The sequence below is a fragment of the Caloenas nicobarica genome, chromosome 7 (assembly GCF_036013445.1).
Source record: "Caloenas nicobarica isolate bCalNic1 chromosome 7, bCalNic1.hap1, whole genome shotgun sequence".
NCBI lineage: Eukaryota > Metazoa > Chordata > Aves > Columbiformes > Columbidae > Caloenas > Caloenas nicobarica.
Genome location: NC_088251.1, coordinates 37,790,155 through 37,809,812, shown reverse-complemented (window position 1 = coordinate 37,809,812; position 19,658 = coordinate 37,790,155). Strand labels below are relative to the sequence as shown.

General features: G+C 41.5%; 1 protein-coding gene across 1 annotated transcript in view; it reads left to right on the top strand.

Annotated features, from left to right (window-relative positions):
• PCDH15 (protocadherin related 15) overlaps positions 1-19,658 on the top strand; it is a 340,270-nt gene that overhangs the window by 230,556 nt on the left and 90,056 nt on the right. Inside the window, exons 20-22 of the mRNA XM_065638430.1 lie at positions 3,410-3,715; positions 4,850-5,074; positions 19,029-19,145. Of these exons, the coding sequence (XP_065494502.1) occupies positions 3,410-3,715; positions 4,850-5,074; positions 19,029-19,145 (648 nt within the window). The remainder of the gene's footprint in view (positions 1-3,409; positions 3,716-4,849; positions 5,075-19,028; positions 19,146-19,658) is intronic.

The window sequence follows — 19,658 nt, the reverse complement described above, 5'->3', positions numbered from 1 at the left end:
TATTATTTTCTCTATTTCTTATTAGTAGCATTAGTAAAACATTTTGAATTTTTCCAGCTCTCTTCTCTCTGTCCTTCTTTCCCTCCCAATCGCTTGTCCTTAGTGGGAATGGGGGAGACGGAGGGGCTGAAGGGGAGAGGGGGTTAACAATACATCTGCCGCGGTTTTATTGTCACCCTGCAATCAAACCACGACATGCACTTCGATTTTAAACACGTTATGGGAGTGCCGGGGGTGGCTGTGCCCGGGACTGGCCGAGGGGCTCTGTGAGGAGAGCTCAGGCCCCGCCGGTTCCCACAGGGCACAGCTCATTCCGCTGGCGCCGCCTCTGGGAACAGAATTAAGAAAGGACAAAACTCCTCCGGGCATTGAGGAGTGAGGAACAGCCCTGAAGAGGAAGAGGAGGGCAAGGTGTGGGGACAGGGAAAGGCTGTGAGGGGACACAGAAGCCGCTCTGCTGCGTGATGGGGGGGTCCGGGCTGGAGAAGGCAGCCCCTGGCAGCGACCACGTGTGACAGTCTGGCCTTTCCAAGTCTCTTGGGGTTGCAAAGCCACCTGTAGGTAGGTTGGACAGTGCTTGGACAACTTGTTGTAACTTCTCGGTGGCCGTGCTTGAGCTTCGTTGGTCAAAGACGGCGGGGATGGTGGCTTCGTACACGGGCAGTGCTCATCGCTGGTGGAACGGCGCAGACGGGACAGAGGCTCAGGGACAAACTGACTTAATCTCACAGATAATCAGAGAATCCATACGGTAGAAATTTTAGTGGGCAAGTTGAGCAAACTTCAGTTTGAGGGTTCGGTCCTGAAAGCTTAATTTCCCTCACTCTTTTCTTTCTTCCTTTCTCTCTGCTCTTTTTTTTCTATATCCCCATTTCTTTGTCTCTCCTTCCGCGAGTGATATGTTATTCCCTCTCCCTATCTCTTATACCTTAGTTTTCCTTCCCTCTCTACCACTCTCTTTCTCTCTTTTTCCTTTTGAACGTATAAGAGTAACATCATCTTAAGCTCTGCTGTTGGATTCTTGTTAAGTTTTGTATTATAGCTACTAATGGTTGCCAATACATTACTTGTAGAAGGAATTTTCCTGTTGTTAAGTTGTGTTGTTAAGTTCTGTGATATCATAAAATACTTTTGCCAAGCCACTATTCACTGTAACTAGTATTCCAACACATACTTTTAGTAAAATTCATAATTGAATTGGACCCCTGGAGTGATTGTCTGTCATTCACTTCACATAACTGCGCAGAATTAACCCAGAGTTAACTCACCCCGGTCTCATCTGTTGAGCCAGGGCGCGTGTCGCGTTCAGAGTTAACTCATCCCTCACCCCATCTGTTGGGACGGGACAGAGGCTCAGGGAAAAGCCGACTTAATCTAATAGATAAACAGAGAATCCACATGGTAGAAATTTTAGTGGGCAAAGTTGAGCAAATTTCGGTTTGAGGGTTCAGTCCCGAAAGCTGAATTTGCCCCGTGCCGTGAGAGCACAGGACTAAGATGTGCAAAAATGCCCGGAGCTGCCGCTCGTCTTCACACGTCCATGCTTGACTTCCCACCGGTGTTACGGGGGTACTGTAACAACTAGTTTAATTGGATTTAATAGTGGTGATTTGCCGGCTACTCTGCAGAGAAACAAATCACAATGTGGAAAAGGTGTTTATGCCCAAGGGTGTACACAAATGAGATTACAACATACATAGTCATGTTTTTAGGAACCAAATTGCAAAGCCTGCCATATATTTGAAAGTCATTCCAATTTACTTTCCTAAAAACCAAAAAGTTTGTCTCTTCAAAAGCATTCTTGCAAATTAATCTTAAATAAAAATGTTACCTGGTTTATTCTCATGGTTTCTAATGGTAGTAGTACTGCAGATTACTGTTCAGTGAGGGATTTGAGGACATTTTTTGTTGGTTAGTTTTTAACTCTGGCTGCTTAGCATCAATTCAATTGATCTGCAACATACTCTGCCCGCCCCGTACTTTGCTTTTCTTTCAGTGGGGCTAAATGCCTGTTACTTTATACTTTAAACATTTCTCCTGGACCAGCTTTCTGATGGTTTTCCAGTATGTTATCTAGGAGGTCTTTCTGCCCCAAACCAGTTATTTCTACAGAGGAAACAGAATTGATTCTAAACTAAGCACATCAGCCATGCGTTGAAAGATGCCAATTAAAAGGATGTGTTATCCATAGACTGGTCATTATGAAGTTGTAGCCACTACTGCTTAGCACGTTGATGTAATGCTGGGGGAAAGCACAGGGAAATTTTTCTTATTAACAGTTTTAATTAACTTTTAATTGATTTCTAGGAAGATAAATGGTTTCATTACAAAGTTTTACAATTAACAGCTTCACTGGAATTACACATTCATGGGAACTTCCTGACAATTGTTCTGATAACAAAACGTTAAAATCTCTTAAGATCTTCCCAGATGTCTGTAGCCTCATTTACAGGGTCAAATTAATGAAAATACTTTGCTCACAGAATACCCTTTGTTTAATTTGCATCACCTTAGTCATCATGCCATAATTTAATTAAGAAGGGGAAAATTAACAGGTCAGCATTCAGATTATATCGAGGGCCTGGTAGCACTAGGAAAAACAGATGAATTTTGTCCGTCCCTATAAGGGCAGTTATGTAATAGCAAGAATTATTTGGCCGATACTGAAATTTGGGACTTAGTACAGTATGTGAGAACAAAGATATCAATGGAATAAAATTTAAAACGTTTTCTGTTGCAATCATCTGCCTCTTCTGAGTGTAGAAGAGTAAGGATGATACATGATAACATTGAGTTTTGAAGAACACGATAAACTATTGAAAGTTGAGTAGCTCTTCAGAGAGCGAGGATTAAAATATCACTAAATGTGATGGCCGTGTTAAGGGAAAAGAAAATTTCCAACTAACGTGTCCATTCCAGCTGTCTGCTGACGGCATTCATCTTTCATCTAAGTATGTACTCCTTAGTGATTTGGGGAGCAATGAAACACCTAAATCAACCAATGCAAAATAAAAATCCCCCTCAGACACCACCTACCCCTGAGGATAGGGCAGCATTAGAATTATCCAGGGGCTTGACTTGAAAAACGTTTTGTCTTCTACTTAAGTGCACTTAAGTTGTGCAAGTCTGAGCAATTAAACCTGCATTTTTTCCTGAAGTCCAGTTGGGATCCGGTAAACCTGCCTTCTGTCACTGCATATTAAGAGATTTGTTCCTGTGGGATATTTTATCTTCAGCAAAATATCAGAGGTGGGCAAGCTGCTGCAAAGAAGAAATGCTGAAGAGCCACACAAGCGTTAGTACTCTGTAGGATATTACCCTGGCTTACCTTGTTACTCCCATATAGGTGTCCCCCTTGTACTTAAAATCTCTGTTAAAACATGGCTTTTTTCTGGTTTTTTTTTTTTAGGCTACAGACCCAGACGCCGGTGTAAATGGTCAAGTTCATTACAGTTTGGCAAACTTCAAGAATCTTTTCCGGATCACATCAAATGGTAGCATCTATACCGCAGTGAAACTGAACAGAGAAGTGAGGGACTCTTATGAGCTCATTGTTGAAGCAACAGACGGAGCTGTGGATCCCCGCCGCTCAACGCTCACTTTAGCCATCAAGGTGCTGGATATTGATGACAACAGCCCTGTTTTTACTAATGCTTCCTACACTGTCTGCGTGCCAGAAAATCTACCGCCAGGCACAGTCTTTCTGCAAATAGAGGTAAGAAGGCATTAGAGAGTGAAGATGATGTTTCATGAATGTTCTGCAATACTAAGCATGTTCGTATTTAACTTGTCAATGAGGCTGCAGTAGAAGATTGCACACTGGAGTGGGGGAGGTTATTAAACTTAACAGACTGAAAAAATGCATGACCTTTGTTCATTTGGAAATAAGAGCAAGTATTAAAAAAACAAGCCACAAAACCTACAGTAATACTGTCATTTCTTGGAAAATTGTTTTGCACATTTGAAGTGCTTTTGATTTGTTTTTGAAAGCTTGTTGTATTGCTGCTGCCTGTTTGTGGTAGTAGGAAAAGGGCTTTGTCTCAACTGATTGAGACGTTTAAGTCAAACCTAGATGTCTCACCTGACATTATGGTTAATGGAGATAAATAGTTGCTTCCAGAAGCAATTCATCCCATACCAAGAACATCATCTAAGACAGCTGGAGTTAAGTGGGCACCTGGATATTGTTGTCTTCTCCTCGCTGACTATAAAATACTCAGACAAGCGAGAGTTAATTGTTCAAGGATGAGACAGATCTCTAAAGACAGCTGAGATTTCGCTTCCCGTGAGCAGTCTGTGTATCCTCCTGAGGTTTTGGTCAGCATCCTTTAATGAGAAGAATCTGTCCTGAGACAATTTCAACAAGGATGCTTTTCTCTGAACCTGACTGCAGATAAATCTAATGTCAAATTACAGCTAAAGCAATCACGTAATACTCCTTATCCTGATGAAAATTAATATTCTTTGTCTAAATCCTGGTATGAAATAAAAAACACCCACGCTGCCATACAGGGTTACAGCAAACGTCCAGCATCCTCTCCCTGGCAGTGGCAGCAGCGCGTGTCCTGCGGGGAGAACAGGAACAGGCAGAGCTTCCAGGGACTCTTGTCCACAGCACTGTGCTCGTTTCACGTGGCAGGTATCTCTGGATTTTATAACCGTAAGAGGGTTTGTCTTCCTCGTGTTTGTCCAATAGTATTAAGTACATCAAATGCTATTGGAATAATACAATGAAATTAAATTGGTTTGCAGCAGTTTGCTTTTTTATGGTCTTTAAATCTACTAGGGATTTTTTATGAAAAAGTATTTTGTTTTCAAGTACTTTTTTTTTCTGTATGGCATGCTCTAGGCAAAGGATGTTGATCTTGGTTCTGATGTGAACTATCGAATAAGGACGCAGGAAGCACTACAGTATTTTGCACTGAACAAATACACAGGCGAGTTATCGCTTTTGAAGTCCTTGGATTATGAATCGTTCTCTGACACAGAAGCAACCTTCACGTTTCTTGTGGAAGCCTTCGACAGCAAGGGCACTATGCCTCCCGGCCTCGCCACTGTCACCGTGAGAGTCAAGGTGAGAGGAATAACTTGTCAGTTGAAAACACCCTCTCTTATTTGGTACAAAATACTTGATCGACCCTCACCGGCGTCCTGATGAAACACCAGAGCGCGGTAGCAGTGTGTCTGCTTTCCTGCTTTTTCATTTGTATGAAGCTGTTGCCTTTTTCTGACAGCAACTTGTTCAGTTGAACATACACTTTATAACAGCTGTAATTACTTTGCTATGTGCAATGACGTAGTTAATTCTTGAATAATAGATTTATGAAGTACAAGAATACCTGAGACATACATAAATGTTTAATCCTTTAGAATCCCTGAAAGGCTGAAATAAGTACCTAATGGAATTGTTTGCAAAAATGACACCATCACGTTTCAGTTAAAGCCCTCATAAATTGTAATTTTATGAACAATTTGGGTGTACTGAGTGCTGATGTGGCACACCACGTCCTGTGTTTCACATTCTGCTGCTTGAAAGTACAGAGCTGCAAAGGAACAGGCTTATTTAGTGGTCTTGCACAAAAAATCATTTTTAGGCAGCATCACCTCTGGGTTTCGGTTATCTCACCAGTAATATGGGGATAATGGCCTTCTGTTTGGTAACGATCCACAAATGAAAAGCGTTTGCAGCTGAAACATTAGCACTTACCTGTCTTAATTTGGTTGATGTACTCATGTTCAAGAGTAGAGGATATTTTAAATGCTCTCAATCATCCCTCGTTGCATTTACAAAGGTGCGGTCCTGGAGCCAGTCAGTGGACGCCTTTTGCGCAGTCGCTTCGTATTTGTTGACTTTGTCAGAGAAGCACTGTGAGCTTTGGGAGAGAAGAGAGTTTAATTACTCGTATTTTAGCTAAGAAGCAAAAATTGTAGCAGGGACAAAAGCATAGCTCATAAATGTGAACTTCATATCTGGCAACTTCAGTTTAAATGCGAGTCTGTGGAAAGTATTTAGTGCACACGAACCAGTCTTGGGTTCAGCTTATATCTGCAGATGCTGTGAATTGCCACATGATTTTGAGTAATTCTGTTTGTCAGTCTCTACTGAGCTCAGAATTATTTTAGGGACAGTCAGTGTCTCCAGTTATTAGCTTCGATGACAACATAAGGTTTCCACAACACCTCTCTGTCTCTGCAAAATTTCTGACCGAGATGCAGGTCACCTGTTTCCTAATAGTCTGTGCTCTTTCCTGGTGGTTTCTAAGTCAGTTGAAGAAAAATGCAGCTTCAGACATCATTCCCTGAGCCTTTTCTGTTATTTTTTTAAGGAGAAAGTTGCTCAAACCTGTGTTTTTCCTAAAAGAAACTTTTTCCCAGCACAGTGAATTTTTGAAAGAATTAAGCGTTTGGGTTGTTTGGATGTTTTTGTTGCCTTTTTTAAAGGTACTTATTTTCAGATAGGAATGTATTCAGAGAAAAGCTGTAGTCTGCCTCAAAGGGCTGACCCAGCTGCCTGGTTGTGGTTTGTATCGTAGCATTAACGACAGGGCACGGGGGAGTAATAACAGTTCAACTTGGTGGCCTTAGTGTAACAGCAGCCTGCGTATTTTCAAAGGGAATAGGGAACTTAAAAAGGGAATCAAAAAATGGGTTTCTTATTTTCCTTGAAACTCTTCCCGCATGTGAGCAACAGAAAGGAGCATGATGATACTCGTTTGGAAAGGCTGAAATACTGGGCTGGAGCCAGGAGTGACAAATTGTACAGTTAAAGGTGTGAGGCTGGTGACAGAACAGGGCCTGAAAGTGAGGACAAGCAGCTTATATTTTAAATGAGAAAGAAAATAAATGAAGGAGATGATGAAGCGACATACTCAGTGACAGGCTGACTTTTGCAACAGATCAGTGGGCATAATTAAATATTATATATATTGCTGAGGTTGATATGTTGCTTAGGTTCCAGCCTTGAGTGACAGGTAGTGTTTTGAGTGGCAGTTGAGAGAATGGGGGAGGACTTGTGGAAAACCCATTTTTAATTTCTCATTTTGTTGGGCAGATATGATTAATGTCAGATGGTAGAAATTTAGAACCTTGGTCACAAGAGATCTCTAAAATAGAAAGAATGTTTTAATTTGAGCTTAGAGATGAACTTTCCAGATAGAAACTTAACAGGGGCTGGGGGCAGGTGGAGGTTGAAATCAGAGCTTTGTGAGATGACAAGGATCCACAGGAGGACGCGTTGGACGGTTGATTGAAGAGACAGAGCAGCAGGAGAGGGGTGCGGAGTCTTGGAAGCCAAGTGAGAACAAGGAGAAAAGCAAATCTCAGCTGTGGGAAAACAAAACAAAACAAAACAACAAACAAAACGCCAAAGCAGAAGGAACAACGTGTGTTGCAATGCAGTTCGCTGTGTTCTTCATGCTGTTTTAGGGCATAGCTAAATAGGTAACTCCTGATGAGCGTGGTCACTGTTTCATTTGCATCGTTTATAATTTTTTGGTGATCAGTGAAGATGTCTGCACGGGGAATTGGTGGGGTCCTAAGCCTCCCGATTTCTTCCAGAGCACCTGTCAAATCCGAGCCTGTGCTCAGGGACGGGCTGCGTCTGCGTGAGGATGGGGATGGAGCTGGTCCCCTTCAGCCTGTCTTGTGCTCCTGTCCTGGGACCGGGAGCTGGATGCGTCTGATTCTGCTTAGTAGTAAATGTGCTTTTACTTTATTTAGATGGTATTAGAGTAATTATTTTAATGCCGTGTTTGCGACCCAAATAGAGAATAAACCAAGTGCAGATACGCCGTAGGCCCTAAGGTAACAGTTGTGCGAATTACCATCATTGATAACACAAAACTGAACTAGAGAAAATCCAGCGGCAAGCGTTCAGGCAGTAGCGGGTCCAAGCAGGGAATTCCTGCAACCGCTAGACTATTCAGTGCTTGGAGTCCTCAGAGCATTATTTGTATTGCACAAGTCTCCAAGTCCGTCCTTTTGGGCTTGTGCTGCTCTATTAACCTTTGTGATTTTTCACAGTTCAGCTCTCAACCAAAAGCATTGTAATTTTTACTGTGTGATAGGATTCTGTTAAGCAGCTATGGACATCTGATGGTTTCATATAGCATTTATGTGATATAAAACTGAATGAGCAGCAGTGCAGTGTATCCATGATCGCACTGGTCTTTGTGGCTTGGGGAAGGGTAGATACACACAGTGACTTTCCCTAGACTCTTGCTTTGGCGTGACAAGTTGCAAATAGTTTGTATTAACCTTCCCTGAACTTGATCAAAACACAGATTGCATAGCAGAATACTCGCTGCAGAAAAAAAAGGAATAGCTTAATCTGTACTGCATATCGGTATTGAAATCCATTATTGGCCTGTGCTGCAGCCAAATGGCCCTTGACATTCTGTGGAGATCTTACAGCCCTTTCTTCAAAGCAAAGAGGTAAACGAATGAATTGTTACATACTTTCTGGTATTACTGAGGAGGAATAGTCTAAGTGGCATTGACTACTTCTTGCCAGAAAGGTGCAAAACACCTCCGAGAGCCTGAGATTTTTCTTTTTTCCCTAGGTCTCAGATTCCTCTTGCTGCTTGCGTAACTCTAATCTGAAAGTAGTAATGAGTCGTCTTGGGGTGGCATAGGAGATAGTACAACTGTTCATCCAGAGTAATTGATGGCTGTAATCTGGTCTGCAGTCAAGGACACAAAACTTATTATTTTTTCTGGTTTATGTATATAATTATACAGGAGAGACACAGCAAACTCTATCAGCCTTGAAAACGTAGTTTAAGGGATAAAAACTTTACCCACACCAGGAAACGATTTCTGTGGTGGTTTTCAGTGTTTTGCCACTGTCGAGGCGTAATTTCTCTCCCCGTGAGAAGGGCAGAGATTTGCAGCCCCCAGTGTCTGAGGGGGCTGAACGGTTCGCTCGGAGTGCCTGTCAGTGCGTCTTGCATTACACACACCAGCATCCCCTCGGGAGACGAATCTTTCCCAGTATTGGAAGAAGTGAAATCATTACCGTTCAAATGGTGTGCTTATTATTAGGATTTAGCATTTGGAAACAATTACTATGGTAATAGAGCTTCTTAACAGAAACAGGACTAACCTTTTTCCAGTTTATATTGCAGTTAAATGAGAAATGTGTTGCTAAAAACATACTGTAAGAACTTCTGTATCATGGGGCCTATACGGTCTTGTATATTTTACGTCGTGACCTCGTCTTATTACCAGCATTACTTTTGTATTACCTTATATCTTTCCTGTTTGTTATAATTGCTTTTTCTCCTCTTTCTGTGTTCCAGGATTGGTTTCCTTTTTAGTTTTTCAAGTAGAGTAGTAGTGCAGTGAAGCCATTATCTCTGGCTGATGACTCAAAGCGCTAGAGCAGCAGCAATAAGTAAAACCAGATCTGTATGTTTCTAGCAATGCCGTATTACGAGACTGCCTACCGAATATTTAATATCATTTCTACCATGCCTTGATGCCAGTGGACTGTTATAAATGTTATGCAATGGATTTCCAGATTTAGTAAAACTGTCTTTACCCACGAACCTCAAGAGACATATCACTATCATCAGAGAGTGCACAAACTGTAGCTGTCAGACTAGTTTTTCAGAATAAGTATGTGTTTAGGTGATGGGAGGTATGCTTTAGGTCACGCATTACATGCATTGATTGGTACTTGCGGGGGCGAATTCGAATCTTTCATAATTACTACGCTAAGTCTTCCCTTCCTTGGGAACTTTGCATAAAAGAAACAAACCAACCACGCAGAAATGTGTAACAGTTGAATCTTTATCTCTGGCCTGATGGCTCTGCATTGTCCTTCCTCAGTATGACCATTCTTGTGGTCCCTCCCGTTCAAGTTGGGAGCAAATGGCATGATCTTGGTTATAATGATGCCATAGCGCAGGGCTCCAACCTGCTTGGACAAGAAATCTCCCTTTATTTATCTGACAACCCAAACCTGGAATCAGAACAAGCAGAAATACAATTCATTTGCTTTTCTAGAGTTGGGAGGGTTAGAAGCAGCTCTGTGTTTGTGGCTGAATCGCTTTCTCAAACCAAACGATCAGAGCCAACATTATGCAAAGAAAATAAAGGTGTGTTGGAGAAAGGATGCAGGAACCCAGCATTTGAGACGGCTGGAATAAAGTGTTTAAATAGCCATGCGTATGTGTAGCTGCCACTGTTTTCCCTTCCTGCAGGTATATCTTCAAAATTCACACCAGTCTTGTTTCTAATGAGCAGGTGAGCAGTAATACATCATTGCTTCATTATGCTGGAATTTCATGTTATAGTGAGATTTAATTGCAATAATAATGATGATTTTCTGCCAGAAATTATACAGGTAATGAAGGATACATGGAAGATAAAAGACATTAGTGAACCAGTTAAGGGCAAACACGTCATCAGTTTATAATATGTCAAAAATAAAATTGAAGTTAACCTTTTTTTCAGTAAATTTACATCCATGAAGTTAATCCTTACTTTCAATAATGTAATGAAAACTGTTTCCCATTTAAAGAATTAACAGGGCAGTCCAGCACAGCGGCAACACATAACTTGAAAAAAAATTAGCTGTATTGCCTCCGAAACAGAACTGTTTATTTCTCTCTTTTTCTATTGGCATTAATGGAGTAACGGGCACGGTGTGGGACTACGGTGCCAGTAAACATGTTTTTTACAATCTCAGCTTATCTGTTCAGTCATCTACTAGTCATTTATTACCTCCTATATTCCACCATGAATATTATCTCTTAATTTATATTATGAGCTACTTTAGGGCTTGCTGAGCACTGAATATGAAGAAGAGGCAGTTATACCTTGTTAACAAGCCTCTATTTTGCAAGCTTCAAACAAAGAACCTTGTGTAAAGAAGCGCTACACCCAATTAAAGATGAAATTCAAAGTCCCGCTTCGTGCAGTTTGTCATGTTATCTTGCCAGCACCATCACAAGGATTTTGAATTTGCTCAGATTTACTCAACATTGGTAGCTTCTCTAACCTCAGGCCTTCTAAATTAGTCACCATCGTTGATGCATAAATGTAAAAGGTATTTCGAATACTTGTGGCACAGGTAGGAGACCAAGAGATTGCCTAAAGAATGGGAAGAGACTTGAAGTTCTTGCTGCTCCAGTATCTGGTGAAATTGGCTGGTGCTATATACTATGCCATATAATAAGTTCACTTCTTCTACCCTCCAAAAGCTGCATTTTTCACAAGTCAAAACTTTGAAGGCACTCTCTTACATACGGAATTTGAAGTGGAAATGATCACAGTAGTTTTCCATCACATATACGATTATTGGTAATAAAATAAACTTGTTATTGCATTTGTAGAAGAAACAGCCTTAAGGCTCGGAATCAGTGAGATAAGTGCTAAGTATTTTTATTTTTCCGTTACTTTTATCATATACGTTAGGAAGTAAAAATCATTCTCTTCTCACCTTCTTTGTATAAATGACAGAAACTGACTGATGAAAGTACAAATTACAGAGGAAACAAAACTGAAAATATCTTTAAAAGAATGATTTGTACCTCAAAGGTGGTAAACCATTGTACAGTTATTCATTTCTAATCCCTTTGCCATCGATTTGAAAGGCTGGATATACCTGGCCGTGTAATATTCTGTTACTGTAAACCACTCCCCAGAACTCTCTGGGTAAATTACAACAAATCACTCAGTTAATAATACCAGTCTTTTAGCTGAAGGATGAGAATTTTTGTGATATCTTCAGATCCTGGTTGTTGTCCCAGTCCTAGATAGTGTGTTAAGTGCCTACAGCAGCCCTTGAGGGGATTGTTAGTGGGTTTTAGGGCCTGGAGAATAATGTTGCGTCCTCTCAGCTTTGCATGACTGCGTAGCTAAAAAACAGATACAGTTTATATGCATGCATGAAAAATATATATGTGTATGTATATCCATCAACTCTTGGCTCAAAGTAAAGCTCTGTGGTTGTATTTGTTGCAGCTCCGTACATGACATGGTAGGAGCTTAAGGGAAGAGGAAAAAAAGTTAATCTAGTAAAGGGATTATAGTTGAATAACATTTTGCTTTTCTGAATTTCACAGCTCAAATTTTCAGTTGTTTCAATGCCAAGTCTGTGACTCCAAATCCAGAGACCTTATTCCAGAAGAGCTTTAAAACTTATTTTTAGCCTATCGTGTAATTTAAGATCACTATGACATGAAAGCGCATGGAATTTGCATTTTAATATTTAATATTACATTTGTACATTTGTCCTGTTCTGAACAAAGTTGATTAGCATCATATTGCAAGGCTTTGGAAACTTACTAAGTTTAAAATAGAAATATAATCAAGTGAGGATTTGCAGAAATTGAGAAATTACAGAAGGAATTGAGGGCACCGAGTGGCTGTTACCAGTTAGCATGGACCAGAGGAGCGCATGGTGACAACGTGAGGCATTTACAGATGCTGTCGCTCAATTGTGGTGGTGGTAGAACAGACCTCGTCGTGTGTGAACATCAATGAGCCCCGTGCTGGAGGGGTTTCTACCCTCTCATAACCTGCATGTGGCATTTGCTTTAAAGCTGAGCAGGAGCCCATTGCAAAGCGTACTTGCAGCAGAATTAAAGCACTTGCTCACTTGGGCCCAAAAAATGTTTTGTTAAAGGGCAAGATAAGGCCTTGCAGCAGAGGTGAAGTTCTGTAGGTGCTTGTTACAAAGGGTTCCCTTCCCACTTCGCTGGGGTTTTTTGTGAACTGGTAGTTGACAGATGGAGAAACTGAAAATCACGGTGACACGGTTGTGTGAGCGAGACTGCTCCGTGCGGAGGGTCTGTCCAGGGAGTCCGGCCGGGAGCCACCGGAATGGGGCCAGAAGCAGGGCTGGTGTCCCCTGGTGTCACTGGGGCAGGACTGAGCGTCCCAGCTGGGCTGAAATGGGGTCCTGGGCCCAGGGACAGGGTGTCGGGGGGGGCGAGGTGAGGCTGGGCTGTTAAGGGCTACAGGTGCCCTTTGGGCTGTGATATCTCGGGGCCTTCAGTGGATTTTTAATTCTGCTTATTGAGTAACAAAATATCTCTGATTTTTTTTTTTTTTTCTTTAATAAGGCATTGAGTGACATCTTTCTGTGGTTGAAGAATGCACAAGAGGAATAATGGTTTTCAAGTACGGTGATACCAAAACACCCCTCTCCTTTCTATAGAAGAGAGTTTCATGGATATAGGAATAGAGGGATGTTAAATGTGCCCTTGGAAGTCCCCAAACAGCAGGGGATTATTAAACACTTGGAGGCAGCTCAGATGGGAAGGCACCAGCTCTGGTAATGTGCACATAGACTTAAGTGGCAGATGTTCAAAACAAAGTGACAGCAGAAAATTACAGATACATATCTGTATATACAGATACATATGCATATACAGATGTATATACAGATACATATCTGTAGTTGTAGAAGAAGATTGGGAAGGTTTGAAAATTTCAGTGTGTGACATATGCTATGCTTTGAAGTAAACCTTTTTACTTTCTCCCTTTGTGGGTTTTATTTTATGTACATTTAACATTAGTGGAAGGAGGGATCACTTTAAAAATACTTTCTTTTTTCCTATTTATTACACTTGCGATAAAAGCCAGCAGACTGCAAAAGGAGCTGTAAATGCCTAATATGCATTTATTAGCTCAGACACTGTTCAGTCATGCTGATTTTTATAGCGAAGGAATGTTGATTTCCACTCAGATATAGTTAACTAGAAACCTTGCTATCAGCAGGTATAATCAAATAGCACACTCCAGAAGCGGTAGGAAAAACACATGGATGTACTTACAAACGCTTTATGGAACTGCTTGCAAACCAAGAAAATGTAATATTAATATTTAAGAAACTAACAAATTTAGTGGGCGATTTTTGTCAACAGGTCAGAAATAGGAGACTAAAACTATTTCCTCATAGACTTTTAGAATCTTTATGGTAAGATGCTTTTGGCTTAGCAGGTCGAGAGAGAGGCAAGAAGAAAGGGAAGCTTTGTGCCAAACTGTGTTTGTAATGCAGGCTCCCCAGGCAGGAACCTCGACAGGTACTGTGGTGATAATGTGAAAATCTTCTGAACAGCGTGATTCTCTTAGTGGTCTTGATAAATCAACGGAATCTGCGATTTGGTGTTCTTTGACAGGAATTTGTCCCTCTGAAACTGCTCAGGAGATTAATAATAAGATTTTGCTATTAAGAAATAAGACGGATTTTATAAGCTCTGACAAATCTAAAACCTGGATGAGTAGATGTGTTGATTTTTGTGGGTGTTGAGGAGGAGGAGGTTCCCTCCCATTTGGCAGGGCTGCCCTCTAGTGCACCGCAGCCTAAAGGCAGCAATTCTATCAGCGCGCTAACAGGGCTCCCTTTGTACGATAAAAGGGCATTTTCACAAACTCTTACATCTGAGATAGGCGTAGATATGTATACATAAATATATGCATGTACACGTAAATATATATATCAAATATATTGGAGTGTCATCTGGAGTTGCTTCTGTTTGTGTAGAGATAGCTGATGAAAAATTAACTTTGGTTTTTACTCTTTCTTTTTTGTCTTAGAAAACAAGATTTCTACCAAAACACATTTTCAAAAACATTTATTGTTCCTTAGAAACTCTTTAGGTTAGGGGTAATAATTCAAATGAGACAGGTCTGTCAGTCGTTTTAAGGTTGCATTTTATTAGTGGAAGCATGATAAGAGTAATGAGCTGCAGCTGCGGTTCACTGGAGGGAGAAGGGGCCACATCTGTGTCTCATCACAAGCGCCCTGCTCCCCGCAACCAGCAGAGAGGAGCTGCAGTCCCGGTGCACCCGCCGCCTCCTTTGGGCAGGATTTTCCGAACATCCTGGAACTGCCAGAGCAGCTCGTGCTGCGCTCGACCTTCCCAGCCTCTGCTGCTCAGGTTTGGTTTTTGGACTGTGGGATTTTTATTGTCACGCGCCCTCCTCGGTCGTTTGGGAGGTGGGTCTGCGGGATCCGTTGTGAAGTCAGGGCGGAACGCTGGGACCGCTGGGGTTTGTGACGAATGCCGGTGACTCCAGGAGCCCGAGGGCTGAGCTGGGGTCACTCTGCTCGCTGTCCCTGTCCCTGCACGCGTGGGACACCCCCAGCTGCACATGCTTCAGGTGAAGGTGAGTGGCAGCCGTGGTGCAAAGGAGGAAGGCAGACGTTTTAATCCGGTTTGTGTCCTTCCCGGATTAGGGAATGAGGAGGAAGAGGGGATTATTTCACCCAGATGATAAATGCTTGTATTCTTAACTTACTGCAGTACAGAAGGTCTCTTGGTGTTCCCATAAGTCAAAAATTGAAGTTTCTGAAGTCCATTTGAGTTTACAAGTTAGTTTTATAGTGGGAACGCTGTACTGCAGGTGTTTTTCTTCTGCTCTAGTTGCGTATTGCCCTCCCACATCGGTGGTCACCACCTGTTTAGTCTTAGTACATTACAGCTAGTGAGTGTCTTAATGATTTTTAAATTACATATTGATTTGCTCCTTAATGTCTTTCCTCCCCCATGCGTTGTTTCTCCTTGTTGGCATTCCTAGATGACTGTCTTAGTTCACCAACATTTTTTGTTCAGCATTTTCATTATCTTTGCAGACAGGTCAGTATTTGTTTCCTACAAACCTTTTGCTGAATAACAACCCTTGAAATCTCTTGAGTGAGATGTGTGTTGTTCAGACGGTAAGGACGTTGGTCAGGAAGAGGGATTGTTCAGGTGCAAAGGGTGACATCTGAGTTGATAAATTAGTTGGCATCAAGAAACATCTTAATTCGTCTTTGTTTGCTTTTAAAGGCACTAATGTGGATTCCCAAGAACAATAATATTTGAGCGTCTGTCCCATATTGTTCTTCCATCATGCTTGATTCTTAATCTTTGTGCAAGGCAAAGATATTAAGGATGTCTCTGGTCCTGCTTTTGTGTGCTGCCTAGTGTGAGCAATGTGAAACAAACTCAGACAGAAAGTGGCAGATCAGGAGTATCTATGCTAGGGCAAAAGCTTTGGGGGGGTTTTAGGCTTTGACTTTCACTCTGTTTTGTAAACAAAGATGTATAAAAAGATAATAAACCTGCAGCTAGGTGAGCAGTGACACAAAGGCTGGTTTGTATTTATATATAAATACGTGGCTGCTATTACCTTACTGTCAAAATACACAGCCCGAGTATTTAGAAGTGAGATATACAGAGAATTCATTACCTATCTTTTCAATTTACATGTCTGTGTGTGTGTCTGGATTTGTGTGACGGAAGCAATGGACTGTGAACAGTTGTAAGATGCCGCGGTCCGGCCACAAGAGCACGTGTACGTTTATGCCCTAGTTTTAAAAGGTGATTACGCTACTTCTTACTACTGCTAGGTTACTACCTTATTCCTACCCTGTGGTTCGGAATCGCACTCATGCTGCATCCGTTTCCGTGCACAGTCAAGTCTAGCGGTATTTAAGCAGAAGCCATCAAGTATAGAGTAATCTTCAATTATTTAGCCGTGCAAAACCATGTCTGTCTATGTCTTTGGCCTCCAGTCATGACAGAAGCCCAGTACTTTCTCTAAATGTTATCTTTTTGCCTGAGGTCCCTCTGCGATGAAAACCTGAGAGAGTGTTTCTCTACGTTTATCAGAGAATGCTGAACACCCCTCGCTGTTAAGTCCACCTCGATGAGGAGCATTGAACTTGACTACAGGGGCACAGGTTTTGAGGGTGGGATGGGGCAAATCATGCCCGTGATTTCTCGAGCTATTTGCAGAAAATACAGAGTGTGCTTTCTTTCTGTGCTATGACAAAATCAGATCTAGACTGTGTTCCATCCTTAGTGGTGGTGCTTTTTGCCAGAAAATCAATAATTTCTTTTTGTGACCTTTTTGGTACCTTTAATTGCCCTTAAGATGTAAAGAGAAAAGATACCAGTTGAAGGAGATGATACATGAATTTCTCCAACATGTCTCTACCAAAATCTCTACTTACTCTATTGGGAATTGCCCAGAAGAGTCACTTCACCCCCAAAAAAGCCCATATCCATGTCATCTGCATGTTTTGCCTGTAAACCTTCTGCCTGCAAAAATCCCTGTTCTCTTTCTAGCAGTTACTCATCGTGGACGTTTGCAATGAGCACATGAGAGCTGTTCTGTCTAGTTATGACTGAAATATTTGGAGTCTATTCACTCAGCCCGGCCGAGGTTTATGAGGCACAATCGTGTATTAAACTTGTCTTAGAGGAAAGATAAGCTAGAGAAGCAGAAGGCTTTCTGTCCCACTTTATTCTTTGCTTTGTATTCCTGTATATTTTGTACTGATCCACGTATCTTGAAAAATAGGTGCGTTAAGTAGGATGACTGAATCGTTTTCTTTAGCAGAGGATGTAGTGTATCATCTTTAAACAGGATTATGCTTTCCAGTACCTTAAGTCACAGATTTGTCAGGCACTAAGGTCACATAAAGGTATTAAAAAAATAACAAAACCATCATACTGTGGTTCTCCCCATCCCTCGGTGAGCAAACAACCGAGTGTGATCTCTTGCAGCTACACCAAAGCAAAAAGACCCGATATGGCTGCGGATTTGCAGGTGCACAGAGAGAGGTGGATTCAAATGAAGACATAAATACAGACAAAAGGCTGGATTATTCCAGAAACTTCACCTGCTTCATGGGAACCAGAAGCTGCAAAAAAATCCCATGTTATCGTAAGCATAGTGCTGAGTCGTTACCCCGAGAAGGAAGCTTCACAAGACAGTGGCTCCTCTATGTGTGTCCCACTGGAAAACTTTTGGGGTCTGTGACCCAAAGCGGTTCCTGATTTACACAGTTGTAAGGCCTATGTATGTAGTGTTGTATCATATTTCTCCTATCGCACTGGAGATTAGTCTTAATATTCCATACCTAAGTAAATTATTTTCTTACAGATAGGTCAAGAAATTGAAATTATAAGATTCAGTACCTGTAATTCCATGAAAAAAAAAAAGGTAATCTGTTTGAATTTGAATGTTTTTTCAAGAGGTTTTCATGTGAATGCTCTCCTAGTTTGAATTGCCTAGTAGTCACTTTTTGATGATCCAGTTGTCTCTTTGAAAATTTGAAAATCAGAGAAAAAGCATTTCTAGTGCCGTGAAGACTTGAATTGCAGACCTTTCAGCTGAACAGAATGCATGAATTATTCAGGCATTTCCTATGTGAACCTGTAACAGTCTTTTATACATATATAATAGGTGGAGATACAGATATTTAGTATACTCTCATTCATTTGCTCTGATGAGGTATGGCTGAATTTTTGGAATGATTTTGTAACGTAGCATGCCGGCCAGTGTCAGCATGTTGCATTTGGAGCACAAAGAGCTGTGGCGACAGGTGGAGGCATCATTGCATAAACTTTGATGAACTGTTTGTGGCGATTACCTGGGAGACGGGGAGGCACCTGCACTCCACAGAGCTCAGGTCACATTCTGCTTTACGGGGAACAACAGTCTGCTCTTCATTTGTGGATCAGTAAAGTCACTCTTCTGTGCCGAAGGCATGTGATGGTTCTTGTTTGTTTTGGGGAAAAAAAAAAAAAAAAGGCAAAACAAAACAGAAAATTTAATCTCCGTTATCCGTATGTGCAAATGAACGGAAATAGTCGTATGCAAAACGGAATAAATCTTTTCTTAATAGAGAATATTTTCATTTTTTGCATATTAGGGGTAACAAACACTGTCAAGCAACAGCAGCTCATTCATTTTAGAAAATTAGCCAAGCCATGTTGTGGCCCTCTGCTTGAGAAGCAGGTGTCACGGAAAGCTCTGCTTTGTTTACTTGGGAGCCTGTGTTTTTCGGCAGAATTTCCTTCTGTTGATCTGTCTCACATGGATTTCTTTTGTTAGACGTTGGCATCTGCCCCTCGTGTGCTGGTTTTGTACGGTGGTAATGGAATTGAGAGCCGAGACTGTGAATGGCAAATAGGCTTCCTAATGAAGGAGTGATTGGGTGGAGTGTGAAAAAAACGATTGTGAATGCGTCTGTAATTCTGTTTGAACTTCAGAACTAAACTCTTAATTATGTTTTGCAGGATATGAATGATTACTCACCAGTATTTAGCAAAAAGCTCTACAGGGGAATGGTTGCTCCTGATGCGGTCAAGGGCACTGTTATCACTACTGTCTCAGCTGAGGATCAAGATCCTCCGGTAAGCAAAAAGGTTCTATTAATACCCTGCACCGAAGCGGGAAAAATCTTTAACCCTCATAAGTGACCTAACTCTCTCAACAACAAAGGTGATTATTATGAGTTTCACAGAGCAGTAACTCATACATTTTTTATGTCAGCCTGTCCTTTGTCATTGCGGACAGAGGGCGCATTTAAAATGGTTGTTCCTGAAGCTGGCAAATCTAAGATACAGCTCCTTTCTGTCAGGAAGATTTTTGGAAAGCGCTTTATTCGACTTCACAGCATAGATGAATAAGAGGAATAGGCGGGAAGGAGAATCATGCCTGTCTGGTAGAGGTCTGCAGCTTAAAGACAAACAAAAGACAACTTCGTAAGATCGTGGCTTTCTTGATTTTCTTGTCGTGCATTTCCAGTCTGAGACACCACGGGGTCTCGTGGAACTGCACAGCTCACCAGCCAGCCCTGGTGGCTGTGCAGTATTTGAACTGAGTGCACTCGTTTTGGGGATAAGGTTTATTTCTGCCACTGGCTT